General features: G+C 40.8%; 1 protein-coding gene across 5 annotated transcripts in view; it reads right to left on the bottom strand.

The window, feature by feature from the left end:
* Window positions 1-11628, bottom strand: part of SFSWAP (splicing factor SWAP) — a 98907-nt gene extending 87279 nt beyond the window's left edge. For 2 of the 5 annotated variants that reach the window (XM_028711144.2, XM_028711143.2), the window contains exons 1-4: window positions 11156-11628; window positions 6614-6783; window positions 5923-6057; window positions 2711-2799 (exon numbers count right to left, since the gene is read on the bottom strand). In XM_028711144.2, the coding sequence (XP_028566977.2) occupies window positions 2711-2799; window positions 5923-6057; window positions 6614-6783; window positions 11156-11448 (687 nt within the window). In that variant the 5' untranslated portion in view covers window positions 11449-11628. Of the gene's footprint in view, window positions 1-2710; window positions 2800-5922; window positions 6058-6613; window positions 9583-11155 lie in introns of those variants that run through there. The other 3 variants (XM_077920473.1, XM_028711145.2, XM_077920472.1) reach the window with 3 other exon arrangements.
* Window positions 11629-13604: the final 1976 nt, after the last annotated feature.

Consider the following 13604-nt stretch of genomic DNA (forward strand, 5'->3'; position numbering starts at 1 on the left):
AGCCAGCGTTTGTGCAGAGACGCTTTCCAGGTCATGTGGGCAGCATGAATAAACCACTTCTGGTGCAATGAAACACAGTGACAGAAGTCAGAGAGCACGGAAATGCCAAATCATCCAAACTATGTTATTGAGGACTGATAGAGACTCAAAACTCCTATCTACCTAGCACTGCAGAAATTCTACTTAATACACGGATGGTGGACCATTTTCAGCTTGGGGAGTGACAAGCTGTACAAGACCTTTCAAACAATGCTCCTAGACCTCATTTTACAAAATCTAGATTAGAAAGCTTGGGTAACTGCAAATGCCAACTGCTCAGAAAGCAATCAAGATGCTCAAATTAATCACATTATTCATTTTTCCACACCCATTTTGGCTCCAGCATGCTTTCCCACAACAATAAACAACTATGATTCTTTTCCAATACAGGCACAGCTACTATCTAAATGAACTTCACAAGGACATACTTTCTGATGAGCAGTATTTATAGCAGAACATTAGTTTCAGAGCTGCCCATCATCTGCATGCCATGCACAGAGATGAACAATTAGAAGCATAATGCATGTATATCCTAGACCCTCATTAAATGGAGAAGAGAATGACTGCACTACTATCCACTATTGCTGACTATGACAACTTAGCCTTCTAAGAACTAAACCATTCAAAGAAATGTGTCATTTAAGAGCTTTAAGAGCTCTACGGCAGTACACTGCTCAGAGTTTTTGTTTAATTTTCCACTTCACTAGCTCTGTTTTCCTTAATTACTTACACAAGATGCATTTTCATCCTCCTATTTTTTTTAAAAAAACACCTCCATAATTCTAAAATGATGCATTGCTACTGAAATCAGCCTTTTGCACAATTTCCTTTACACAGTTGGCATCAGATTTTATATCGACAGTTTCATGCGTTTCTTATGTAACAACTCAGCATAACTCCAATTGTGTGGTTATTTTAAAAAGCAACAGGGGAACAATATTTGAGGAAAAGAATTACAAGATGATGAATCCATACTGACAAATCTAACTCAAGGACATGTGCAATAGTTGAAAAGACCTTAAAACACACATTTTTGTGATATATACCTGCTTTTGTGGCAAGATTAAGAAGGAAAAAACCCCCAGTAAATAGTCCAGATATTGACTGAAAGACATTACAGGTTGTCTTATATGGCAGGTATGATTGCTAGCACTACTGATACGTCAGTGAAAAATGACCTGTAAAAAATGCTTTCGGATGCAACTACAGATATGGCAGAAGCCTACACACTACAACCTAATGCTGATTGGCAGTTCCTAATGTCTACAGGAAACACACTGTCTTCAGATTCTTAAGATGGTGAAGCATAGCATTATTAAGCTGTGCTAAAACATTTGCACAGTCTACACACATAAAGATGACCAAACAGCAAAACTATTTCCTGCAATTTATCGGAGTTAAAAACCACATTGTTCAGGCCTATTCATGTTGGACTTCACATGTGTAGGCACCATCCAAACACTGCATCCAATGTATGGGTGATCAGATTTGCAATAGGTGCTGAAAGACAGTAGGTGGGCAAAGACACAGAAGTGACCTGATTTCATTGCCTACCTCTGCATTCTTTCAACAAAATCTGCATCAATAGGACACTGAAGAATTTCCAAAGAAAAACATGATTAGATATGTTAGCTGAAGCACATCTATTGTTGTTATCTGTATTAAAAAAGAAATCTTCAGCTCCTGCCTGTTCTACCCTAAGATACCTAATAGCAAATGTCTGTTCAGTTAAATTGTGGAACCAAGTATACTGCTGTTGTTTTTTTTTCAATTTAAAGTTAAGAATCCATCAACAAGTTGTTAATCCATTCCATGCTGTTAATCAGCTTCACGCTGTTAAGGGAGCAATCCTGACAGCAGGTTAACACTTTTAGTGTTGGATTTGCCAAGAATCCACTTTGCAAGGTGTTTAATATACTGGAATTCATAAATGTGTATTTTACATTATTTCAGCTGTTCAATAAATATGCTAGACCAGCATTTCCCAAATTTAGGAAACTCTAAATTAACATGGACTTTTGGTTCATTTAACCCTCCAGAAAAGTCTGGAGTGTGTAAAGAATTACTCAACACTTGAGAAACAACGGAGAACCTATTCCAGCCTGGTGCCCTATTTCCCATCCTGGTCAGCCTTCCCAGGGGCTGCATTCCAGAGCTGCAAATATCCCCAACTGAAAACCTGGAGGGCTGCTGCCAGCAACGGTACACAATACTGAGATAGATGGAACAATGGTCTGACTCAGTGCAAGGCAACTTCCCATATACCAATATAGCAAGCAGCAGCCTCTACTGCGGACTCGGTGCAACACAAGTACTCCCCCCTCCTAGCACACTAATGTTTCCCCAGGAGACAGTTTAGGAATTAATACGTGAAACATTTAACACCCAGATTCTGTGCATATTTACTTGGGAGCAGGTCACCCAGTGTTCAATGAGGCATACTGCCAGGTGTGTATATGATTTGAGCCTAAGTCTGCTGATTTCAATTAAGACCAAGCACTGAGCAGCATGACCTCTGACAAGATTCTTAGAAAGATTTTACAATACATTTTTTTAGAATTGGTTGCCAAACTCTTTCTGCATAACAAGTAATTCCAGAAAAACAAAAACTCAGTCAATTTAAAAAATGTTTCAGATATGACATTGAAACACATACACATACGACACTTACCAGCTCCACGTCAGAAGGAACATTCAGTCCCAAAGGAGCAACAAATGGTTCTTCATTTTCCTCTACATGTTCTGCCTTGGCCGCAGCAGCTATTAATAAGAAAATGATATAACAGCTAGTTTTGCAATCTGAACACAACACACATAAACCATAGCATAAGCATTCTTAACATGTTTGACAGTCAATTTTTTCCTACATATTTTAATGCTTTTTATAATTCCAATTTTTGTTTCATAGTTTCTATTTGGTTGGCCTATCCTTGCCACCAAATTGTTTATGTACAGCAAATAAAGTCAGATTGTCAGGGTTTATTTACAACAGCTCACCAGTACAATGGCACCTAGTCCTTTAATGCATGTAATCTTAAAGCATTCTTAAGAATACAACAAAAAGCACAGAGGTGCAGTTAATAAATAATGCCATTAAACTTCACCCAATGTTTACTATACTTCAAGCCAGATCTGCACTGGTTTTCACTTGCTTTTCTTTTTAAAGACACTTGCTCCCTCCCCTGCCCCCCTCCCCATCATCTGAAAGGCTTCTCCAGAGGGCGGGGGACCCTCCTGAGCCAGCATAGGATGGGCACAGAGGGCTGCAGAGGAACAAGAGGAAGAGTCTCTTTAAATCAAGCAAAGGCAACCTGTGTGAGTGCTTTTGTGACAACCTAAAACCACAGTGGGGACACATAGTGTTAACAACCTGAGTTCCTAACACAGAATTGATATGTCACCTCCCCTCCCCTTTGTGAATTCTCGCAGCCATAATTAACACCAATCCCACTCAACCAGAGTTTGGAGCTATCTAATAAGGACACAAAAGGATACCAAACTTGACAACAAAAGAATTTCATTGAAATGTTTTTGACATTGCTATATCATTCTAATACACGTATGACTTTTCATTTGCTGTAGAGTCAGATATGCCTCCATTATACAAAATGGCTTCTACTGACAGATGGTATAGGTCATATGATTATGATACACAAAATCAATGGGCTCAGGAACACCTCAGAATAGGATGCCCTGGGATGGCACAGCTGAAAGGCATCACATTGGCCAGGGAACCAAGGAAGAACATAAAGGAAAGAGACAGCTCAACCAGCCCCATCCACTGGCCAGAGATAAAAACAGATGCAGGGAGCTTGCTTTCCACACCCAGAAATAACTCAATTCATTCAACTGCCAGTTGCACAGAGGCTGCAGAAACATGGGGAATGGGCACATGGGTCCCATCTATCAGCCAAAAGGAACAAGAACCTGTTGCTATTCAAATGAGAACTCAAGCAAGGGGGAAATCGTCCTGGGCTCATATGGCTACATGCCTACTTACAGCATACTACGTAATTCTAAGTTTTGAAGAAGAGAGTTCCCTCTATCCTTTCCCATGACTCCCCTTCCCTTATGTGCCTTGTCCTTTTAATTTGTTAGCCTGATGGCCAGGCCTGATTATTTTGCTTTATTATTGATGTAAACCACTTTGGGACACAATTGTCAGAAAAGTTGGAGAAAGATAAAGCACATAAACAATCAGATTTCTGCTTAAATTGTAGAATTCTGTACTGCACTGACAACTATTATGGTACAACACAAGCCAAAAGAGCTGGGAAGTGTTGAGTCTGCTTTTTGTCCTAAATCTGTAGGGACTGCAAGACATGGAGCAGATGAAGAGACTTAAGCTCTCTACACTTCTCCAACATTTTCAACAGTTTTCTGCAAAACTACTGTTCTACCTCCTGTTTAGGAAGACACTTTGAGACAACTAAGTTCACTACAGGGAGCCTGCTTTAATGATCTGCCTTAAGAACATGTTTCACTCCAGTGGTGCTAAAAACTCTACAAGTGTCTTGTAAGATTTGACACAACAGTGAGTCTTGCCATTACTAAGTGTTAAAAGCATTTTGAGTTTCCCAAAGAGCGTCTAGGGGAGGGAAACCAAACATGTTAATTGAACAAGAAAACAGCTACTTCTTTGCCCTTTAAAATTCTGACTCGCTATTCTCAAATAGGATTTAGATAACCTGAACAACCTGGGCCATAACTAACTAACTAACTAACTAACTAACTAACTAACTAACTGTCAGCTCCCCTTACCTTCATCCACAGGCAGTTTTGGCAACAACAAAAGCAGAGCTTTTACCAAAAGCTGACAATCACTACAGAGTTCTCTTGTTTCTGACTGCACAGAAAATTCCTCAGTGTGTTTGTAAAAGAATACTGAGCTTCTGTACTGAATCAAAGCAATTCTCTCTTAGGAGAGGGTATTTAAAATAACCACACATTTGATATTCTATGACAAGGCAGAATCCTTCCAGAAAGCTTTTGCAGCCTTGAATAATTTCATTTCAGTTTGTCCATGTGTCTCCATTGATTAACATAAGTAAACATAGTCAACTATAACAAAAAATGAAATACTGAAGAAGGGAATTGTAATTTTTAAAGCAAACATTATACATTTGATAGATCTTGATTAATATGAGGTTTTCTGTTTTCGTATTTTATTTTATTACTTTTAGAGGCCAGTTTAAAAAAAAAAAAATACAACCTTCAAATTTCTAGGATGAATGTGTTAATTACATGTTATACAATTAACAAGCCCCCTTTCCCAACTTTAAATAATTCTTGTCCAGCTGAAGTTCCCAGAAAAGAAACACAAAGGGAAATAAAAAACTTTGTGTTGAGGTTCATGCATGACTCTTTGATAATCACCAAAAGATTTTAAAAACTACTAAATAAATAAATAAAGACAAGCAATAAAGGTGAACTACTAAAAAAAAAAAGGCTTCAGAATGAAGTTCATGCCTTCCTTTGCAACTACATGTCTTTCCTCAAATCAGGATGGAGTATCAGTTGCCATCCAAATGCTGCTGAACTACAACTCCAAGCTCCCCTGATCACTGGCTATGTTGGCTGGGGCTGATCACTGGAGTTCAACAACCTTTGAATAGGCACAGGTTTCTCATTCCTGCTTTAGAGGGACATCTCTGGCATCCATAACATTGGAGTCCCCAGGAAACACAGAAAATAACAGTTTGCCTATTTGCATAATGACAAAACTCCCAGTTTGCTCAGACAGTTTTACAAATGGCATGGGATGATAATGCATCTTCAACAAGATTGTTCTTTCTAGATCTCTCATACAGTTCACATGCTGAGCCTGAAAGTATTTTTTTCTGAAGAAAAAGGTACTCTCCCTAATAATCCATAGAATCTTACCTTTTGCTTTTGAAGGCTGTTCTTCCTCCTCAGTGGGCTCCGAAGGATCATAATAATCACTACTGTAAGTGAATCCCACTGCATTATAGGTACCGTCTTCTGCCAAAGCTTCACTCAGTCTCTTATATTCTTCCTCTTGAATAAAAATGCAAAATTCAATTAAAAAATGAACACAAAACTCCCACAAGACTTTTATTTTTTCAAAGTATGTTAATGGTTTGAAACCTAACATTCAACCACAACCATTTACAGCAAATGCACCACACAGGTCATCTGTGGTCACTGAGACTTGTGTCAGCCCCAGGGGGCAGAAGGCATATGCTTTTTTTGGTTTTGTCTGGATGATCGGTTTTCTCCTGCTGAGATAAGTGTCTTAAGAGTTAAATCATTCTACTTAAAACAAAGACAAAGACATGAACTTTTTAATTGATACAATACTGTTAAAGAAGAACAGTTAAAAGTGTCTCAATTCTCAGCCTGCCCTCAAAACTTGGGCAAATTCTGTGTGGCTCTACATATAAACTATCCTGAGGTCCTCTCAGATACGCAAAGACGCTTGCTTTTCGAATCCACTGGGTACTGTCAAAATAATATCAGAAAGAGTGAGTATATAATGAGTGGGAACGAATTTTTTAAAAAGTTATTTTCAATTAAATGTGTTCTAACTCAGGAAGTTGTCCTTGAGCAATACCTTGCCTTGCCTCCTCCTCAAGCAAGTCCGTACGCAAGGCTAAATACCTCTCTTCATCACAGAGGGCTTCTATTCTAGCCTCCTCTTCAGACAACTGGTAATCTCTGTTCCATGTGGAATATTCAGCATCATATTCAGAAAGGTCATGCAGGTGACCACGCCCATCATACCTGCAACATGAAAGATATGGTCAATGGAAGAACTTTGGGCTTTAGTTTCTGCCACTATACAAATACTTACCACACACATTTGAAAAAGAAGAAGATTTAATATGAATTAAATGCGTATTTTAATCTGACTAATCACTTCTCACCCACTACAATTTTTTTTTTTAAATATAGGTTTCAAATCCCCCTTTAAGACTATTACAAAATATCTTACTAGTTAAAAAAGAACCAATTCCTCCATTGTTCTTACCGTTTATGGTTCAACCATTCAACACCCTTGATAAAATACATATTTTTTGTGGAAAGGCAATATGTTACATTTACACAAACCCAAATACATAAATACCTATCCGTAAGAACCAAACGGTCGCAATTTCCTCGCTTCTTTCTGCTAGTCTCGAACTCTCAGGAGAAATCTTCACCAAAGAAACTTGCGTCCATTGGAGGTAAAATCATGGCTAGGCTCGGCCCCTAGCCATTTGGCTGAGGAAAGAAGTGCTGATTATGTGATAGAGAGACACACATATATAGGAACAGTAACATATGTGCAATTTAAGGAGGTTCTCTACAGAAGGTACTAAAAATACCATAATGCTAAAGAGATACAGAAGTCTCCTTAAATACAGTTAAATGGTTTATTTTGGGCTTGTAAACAGCTTTTCATTTAGTCACCTTTGGCAAGTAAGAATCACCCTCAGGCAATCAAATATAGTTTTGTAAACTGAAATGTGTGCTATAAATGTATGATTGGCAAGTAACTTAGTAAGCATTTTTATTGTCTAATAATTTCTGTGGAATTATTTGTGCAACATTGGTTTAGCTTAGTTTATTGAAGAATGTTAGTAATAATCCAATGGTTTCCATGTGATTTGGAAAAAGTGACTTGACACAGCAATGAATTTCACCAGTCCGAGATGGACACTGCAAAAAGTCTGACCAGCTTAAAATAAAAAATATCACAACAAGCAACAGATTACCAAAAGCATTTTCCCACAGGAATTTTGGCCTTGAATATCTCAATACCAATGTTATTTCATCTTCTGATGAAGATGAACAATTTTGGACTGCTCAAGGTAAAAATGAGGATTCCTAGAAAAATATAAAAATTTTCCTGCCCATCTGAAAGCTATTTTGTATTACAGTTGTGTGTAAGTTTGTCAAACCTCCTTAATTTACAAATGTAGATTGTTTACTTTATAGGCCATGAGCATATGCTACAATTTGCTCCCACCGTTCTTCACAGCTGATTCATTCCAGACTACAAGCTGCCCAATAAGTGTGTGTCCGCATCCCTAACCCTACTGAAAATTCCACCAGCACATAAGACACTTGAATTTACACTGCTATCCAATTTGCTTAGCATAGAACCGAATTCCAACCAATAATCAATTTATCACTTCATCACCAATCCTTCAAACTAAAAACACTTGTTTGGTTGTGTACCTGGAAAAAGAAACTTTATTATCTAGTATCTATAGAGGTTTTCTGTATACAATTCATTTTCAGTCTTTACTGGCATGCAATGGTCCTTTACAGAAATTCCCACGGAAAGTAATTTGTCAAGTGCTTTGCCTAGGTTCAAGGGTGCTATCACTTTGGGATTATTTATCATAACATAAAAATTAGTTTTCAATTTGGGTCTTTGTGTGAAATTGAAACGGAAGGAGCAAACATTTACAATATGCCATGTGCCCCTTTTCAAACCAAAGTCATTCAGACTTTCCTGTGCTGAGTGTTATGGGGAATTCATCACTACTTAAAAATCTGGTTCAGTCTCCTTGTATATTAGTATTCGTGAAAAAGTCCCTAAATAACCATCCACTAAAAGCACAGGCAGAAAATCCTCCAACACTGAGACTATCCAACCAGACACAAAGCTCCATTTAGAAGGTTTTGTTCAAAACTGAAAGCACTACCAAGCGTAAGGAAGATATACAAAGATTGCAGAAGCCATTACCTAAACATTGCAATCAGAAAGGTTTCCACAAGTCAAAAATCACTATCAGATTCCTCATCCTACCAGTGCACCTCCAGTCAGCAACATAATGAACCAAATTAGATAAACAGCAACATATGTAGCAGCTGCTTAAACATTTGCTGGCACATGCCAGAAGCAATACTAGATGTAAATGTTAAGAAGAAGTGATCGCAGGTTTGGGGTCCCTGTTGAGCTATGATGCTATCACTATTCACCAACTTAACCTGCCTCACATGAGGTGTTGCAAAGATGTCACCTCCTAGACAGCAGTGAAGGAAGAGTGAAACAGAAATAAGCTAAACAACAGAAGAGGCAGAATCTCAACAGTGATCTAGGGAAGAGGTCTTTTATTTTAGGGCTGACACATCACCAACAGCTGAGTCCATCAGTCTACAGGTCTTGCTGGAAGTTAGGATGGAAAGGCATTTTCCATACAAAACATTCCAGGTACCATCACAAAACGTTCCAGCCAACAACACAATACCAAAAGGGATACATTCCAAAATTAGGCTACTTGAAAACCCATCTAAAACCCAAGGGAAAAGGAGACAAGTTATTTTGTTTATTTTCCAGTACACAAACAAAAAAGCTCGTCTTCGTTCAGTTCATAGGAGAAGCCATTATGAAGTTTGGTTTGAAAAGGAGATTATTCCCACCCCAGCATATATAAATATATATAACCATACACAACCCTCCTACAAGGGGGAGGGGGGCATTAGATGTTAACCCTCTGCCAGGAAGGAAGTGAACATTGGGGGAGGCCAGAGGCTTCTAGAATTACCAAGTGTTATCAAAAGGCAAGCCTGAATCCTATGTCACAAGGAAGCACTAAGACTGCCCGCTCCCCCCCCCAACTGAGTCCTGTGTCATCGTCCCCATCACTTCTATGGATCATGTATGATCACTGCCACCACCAAATCCAGAGGGGTAGCCACGTTGGTCTGCCACATCAACCACAGTAAGGAGCCCAGTGGCACCTTAAAGATGAACAATTTTATTGTGGGTAGACATCCATGGGCTTGAGCCCAAATATATAAAATGCTAGCCTCAGCTAGCAATGTGCTGTTGTTTTAACTTTAACCTAGTTGTTATTAATGGTTTTGTTCTTTTTAAATGCTGCTTTGGTCAAAAAAGATAAAGACCCAAAATTAAATACATGCACACACACACACACACACACAAATTCAGATATATATGGAAATTTGTCATTATCTGCCAAATGAGGACAAAGTGGGCTCCAGCCCATGGATGCTTATGCCTTGATAAATCTGTTCAACTTTAAAGTTAATTCCCTACTCCTTTTGGCATCACAACCAAATGACAGAAAGGAAGATTTTGCACCCACCCAAAAGTAAAATAAGGGCAACAGGCTAGGAACTAAAGAACACTACTCTCTTTTAACTGCTCCATTAGTATAACCCTACACGTTTACTCAGAAGCAAGCACCACTGCACTTGATAGGTGCATAGTCCCAGATAATTAAGTGTGCAAAGGATCAGAGCCTTAATAAAGACACTGAACCAGAGGTGGGGAAGGTGTAGCCTTCCCAAGATATTGCTGGGCTCAAACTGCATGGTGAGCAGTCAAGAACGATGGGATTTATAGTCCCAAAAACATTTTTGGGTGGGGGCAGCATGCAGATTCCCCACTCCTGTCTTACTGTTAACTTTTGGGGGTGTTTTATCTCCTCCTTCCCTCGGTCGCTTTCTTAAACAGACCAACACAGCTGCCTGCAAAATTGGGTGGTGAGAGTAAAACAATACTCTTCTTGTTCAATAAATAAAACGAAGCAAAATACAGGTGCCACATAATACCCATTCGTTTAGTGTGGCAGCACATGCACTTTGGAACTCCCTGCCTATTGAGATCAAGCAGACACCTCCTTTTCACTGTACATTTTTCAGCGCCTGATGGAAACATTCCTGTTTAGACAAGTCTGCCCAGGTGCTTAGAAAGCAGAGGTGAATCTTAATACTTGTAGTATTTTAACTTCTGGCACAGCTGTGATCCCCCCCCCCTTCTTTTTCCTGTTTTATCTTTCTGTACACTGTTTTGAGGTACTTTTAAAAAATTCAAGCGGTGCATTAAATTTCATGAAATTAATAATAATAATAATCAAACCAATCAGCAACAATGAAAATAGTCCTTCATAGTGTGTGTATATGTATATGTATGTATATGTATATGTGTGTGTGTGTGTGTGTGTGTGTCGCCTTTTCCCTCTCTCTCCCCTAACCCCGCCCCCGGTCTCCCTTTATTGATCCTGCTTGGCAGAGGGTCGTTGAAAGCGTGACACGCAAGATACACGCATACACACACACGCATACACACACACACCAAAAACCACGACAGAAAAGGAAGAAGCGATAGGCGGGCGGGGGGTTGGCTTGCACCGACCTATCGATCATGATGGAGGGCTCTCCCATCCAAGGGATGAGGTGGCGGCCTTGCTCCTGCTGAAGGGCCTTCTCGTCGTCGCGGAACAGCTTGCACGCGTAGCCGAAGACGAGGAGCTCCACGCGGCCTCCTCCTCCTCCTCCTCCGTCGCTGCTGCTGCTGCTGCTACTGCCACCGCCGCCACTCGGACCCGCAGCCGCGGCCGCAGCAGGGCGCGACGCCGCCCCGCCGACCGACAGGATGGTCCGCGGCGCCGGCCCGGCCTCCGCCACGCTGCCCCGTCCCACGTACATCGCCGAGGCCTAGTCTTGCTCCCGCCCGAACCAAGGGGGAGGGCGGGGGAGAAGTTAACTCGCCCGCCCGGTTTCCCCTTATCTCCCCGGACTCACGACGACGACGACTCCATCCCCCCTGACAGGCTCCTCTCAAGGCCCTGCAGCGTCGCCATTGCCCGAGACAAAATGGCGGCCGGGACGCTTCCGGCGGCTGAAGCGAACGCAGAGAGGGCAAAAAAAGAGAGAAGGAAGTCAGGCTTCCGCAGATTCGTCAGTTGGACGATGGGGAGGGGAGGGGGTTTCGAAGCCACAGCAAGAGGGGGCGGTTGCTTGAGGGGATGCGTGTCGTGCGGAGGGGGTGAGAGAGAAAAGCGTGAATACGTACAGTACATTGTTAAAAGGAGCAGAGCGGGAGTGTGGTGGCGAAAGTGCCGTCTTGAAAACGGGGTTTAAGAAAAGGGGTAAGCCGCTGAAAAGGTAAAGAGAGCTCCGGCGCGAGCCAGATGTTGTTGGACTACAGTTCCCAGCATGCCTGGCTGATGGACATTGCTGGCTGGGGCTGATGGGAATTGAAGTATAGGCATATCTGGCGGTCCATAAATTGCCGTCCTTGTTACAAAGCAGAGATGCCAGTGTGGGGTTGTTGCTGTTTGGTGCAGTATATTCTCCCCCTGTGTTTATTTATATATATATATTAATTTCTACTGTAAATAAATGGAGCAACGGAAAGGGGGATTTATTTTATTTTATTTTATAAATGTTGCCATCTTTCATCCCAAGATCACAGGGTAGTTTGTAATTGCAGCAGAAAAAATACGGGAATGGGAACTTTTCTACTGCAAAGCCTGCTATACGTTAAAAAATAATTTTATGAAAATGATATATAGCTGGTATTTGACGCTGAGCAACTTAGCAAAAAAGTGTAAATCGGAATCAGGTATTTGCTGGAAATGTCAATAAACAGAGGGTACGTTTTACCCTATGTGGTGGACATGTAAATTAGCTAAGGACTTCTGGGACTTCTGTATAATGAAATGGGGGGGGGGGCGGGGGAGAGAGAGAGTTCAAAAGGTGTTTTGTAAAAAGACCAGAAGCCTTGCTTTTAGGAATAGTAGGATCAGATGCCCACAGAGATCGAAAGAATTCGTTTCTCTATGCAACCACGGCAGCCCAGATGAAAATATGCTCAGAAATGGAGGGAGGGAACAGTACCAACGAGGGATGAGTAGCAGGTGAAACTGATGGAGTATGTAGAATTCACAAACCTAACTCGTAGAATAAGAGAACAGGAAGAAAGAATTTTCAGAGAAGATTGGAAAATGCTTGTAGAATATCTGAAGAATTATTGCAAACAGGTTAAAAGGTTAGCAGGGTTAGAGTAATTTCAGGAGTATCAGTTAAGCAAAAGTATACTAATGTGAAAGGGGAAAAATATGGAGTAATCAGAATATGCAGTAGTAATGGATAATTAAAAATGAACCATGTAAGGGGGGGAAGGGAATTTGATGACTAATCAATGGTTGTATTGGTTAATGTTTGGTGTGAAAATTTGAAGGAAAAAAATTAAATGAAATTTTAAAATAGATAAAACAGCTGTAGTCAGTCCAGTCCCTGTCCTATATTGATGACGTACTGGGATCCTGACAGAGCAAGTGAAAACAACCCCCCATGGCAAGATGGAGAACACTGCGCCCGACCTTCTCCAGGACCACAGCATTGCTGCCTGAAGTGAAAAAAACTAGGAGGTGACTGGCCATGGGTCCAAATGAGTTTGGGAATGGGAAGAACCAGTGGGTGGTAGTTCCAGTCTCTTTGGGTTTGGGGGGAGTTATTGTTTTGTTTTTTACCCTTGTTGCAGGTGGTGGGGGAGAGAGAGCATTAGGATGGTGACTTGAGTAGAGCTCCTATCAACTGAACCAAGTTTGTCCAGCTGGAGAATCTCCCCTACCCCCAAAGACTGCCCACAGCTGGCCATGCCTCTCCTGTCCCATTTGAGTCTCCGACAATGATAGCTTCCTATGGCCAGCACACTAACCCTTGAAAAAGCATACCCCAGAAGTCATGGAGGAGAGAGCACCTGTGTGCAGCTTATTTGTGCTGGATTTCCTCCCCGCTCCCTTATTTTCTGTTATGCAAAGCCAGTGGCGTGATCGGCTCAGTTCATACAAAACAAT

The sequence above is a fragment of the Podarcis muralis genome, chromosome 16, assembly GCF_964188315.1.
Source record: "Podarcis muralis chromosome 16, rPodMur119.hap1.1, whole genome shotgun sequence".
NCBI lineage: Eukaryota > Metazoa > Chordata > Lepidosauria > Squamata > Lacertidae > Podarcis > Podarcis muralis.